The sequence below is a fragment of the Meleagris gallopavo genome, chromosome 9 (assembly GCF_000146605.3).
Source record: "Meleagris gallopavo isolate NT-WF06-2002-E0010 breed Aviagen turkey brand Nicholas breeding stock chromosome 9, Turkey_5.1, whole genome shotgun sequence".
Lineage (NCBI taxonomy): Eukaryota > Metazoa > Chordata > Aves > Galliformes > Phasianidae > Meleagris > Meleagris gallopavo.
The window spans coordinates 12,167,977-12,169,439 of NC_015019.2; the positions used below are offsets into that span (position 1 = coordinate 12,167,977).

General features: G+C 65.1%; 1 protein-coding gene across 1 annotated transcript; it reads left to right on the plus strand.

Moving 5' to 3' along the window:
* Position 1: 1 nt before the first annotated feature.
* On the plus strand, positions 2 to 938 carry LOC104912210 (G-protein coupled receptor 12-like; the record flags this gene model as incomplete). Its single annotated transcript, XM_010715433.1, has 1 exon — positions 2 to 938. A coding segment is annotated over one exon (738 nt), but the record flags the coding sequence as incomplete, so codon positions are not given.
* Positions 939 to 1,463: the final 525 nt, after the last annotated feature.

Below are 1,463 nucleotides of genomic sequence, written 5' to 3' on the forward strand. Positions count from 1 at the left end.
CCTGCTGGCCGGACTGGGGCTGGTGGGCAACTTCGCCGTGCGCTACCTGCTGCGGCCGCCCAGCGAGGCGGCGGAGCTGGGGGCGGCGGGGCTGCTGCTGGCCGCCTTCTCGGCGTCGGTGTGCAGCCTGCTGGCCATCACGGTGGACCGCTACCTGTCGCTGTACAACGCGCTGACGTACCACAGCGAGCGCACGCTGGGCTTCACGTGCGGCGCGGTGCTGCTGATGTGGCTGCTGTGCCTGGGCGTGGGGCTGCTGCCTCCGCTGGGCTGGCACTGCCTGCGGGACCAGAGCGCCTGCAGCGTGCTGCGGCCCGTCACCAAGGACAACGCGGCCGTGCTGGCCGTCACCTTCCTGCTGCTCTTCGCCCTCATGATGCAGCTCTACCTGCAGATCTGCAAGATCGCCTTCCGGCACGCGCAGCAGATCGCCGTGCAGCACCAGTTCATCGCCACGGCGCAGGCCACCTCCACCCGCAAAGGGCTCTCCACGCTGTCCCTCATCCTCGGCACCTTCGCTCTCTGCTGGATCCCCTTCGCCATCTACTCGCTGGTGGCCGACTCCAGCTACCCCGCCGTGTACACGTACTCCCTGGCGCTGCCCGCTGCTTGCAACTCCCTCATCAACCCCATCATCTACGCCTTCCGCAACCCCGACATCCAGAAGTCGCTGTGGTTGGCGTGCTGCGGCTGCGGCCCCGCGCTCTCCTCCCGCACGCGGACATCCAGCGACGTGTGAGAGCCTCTTCCTCTCCTCCTCTTCCTCGTCCTCCTCCCCGCGCTCCTCTCCCCTCCGCCGTCCGCGTTTCCCACCTGGAGGATCCCCCCGCCCCGGGAGTGCCAATGGGCAAAGGGGAAGAGGGGAAAAAAATAGAAAAAATAAGGGGGCGGGGGGCTTGGGGGTAGGAGAAAGAGAGAGAAAGGAATCCCGATGGTTTCCTTAGAAATATTATTTTCGTACACATTTTATTTTTTATTTAAAAACACAAAACGCCAAAAAAAAAGGGGGGAGGGGAGGGGGGAAGAAGGAAAGGACGGGAGGTCGGCGCACTGCGATTGTCTCATCCCGGGTGTAAAGGAGACTGACCCCGCGTTCGGGGTCTCGGGGCGGGGGCCCACGGTCAGGTGATGCTCTGCTATGCAATAACGGGGGCGACTCCGGAGAAGCACAGGGAGCCGGGGGAGTGGGGCAGATAGGGCGGGGTGGGACAAAAGAACTTTAGGGGACGGCCGTTCATTTCATAGGGGTGCTGACTGGGGAATCATCCACTCCTTCCCCCGCCCCTTCCCCCCCCCAAAAAAAGGTGGGCTGCAGGGAGGGGCTGCCCTTTCCCCGTACACGGGGAGTATCGCACCCCGAAGGGATCCGGGCTCTCTGAGACCCCGCAGGGCGGCCCGCACCGCCTCCGCACAGCTCCGGCCGCTCCCGACGGCGCTGCGGTGCCCGCACGCAATGCCGCATC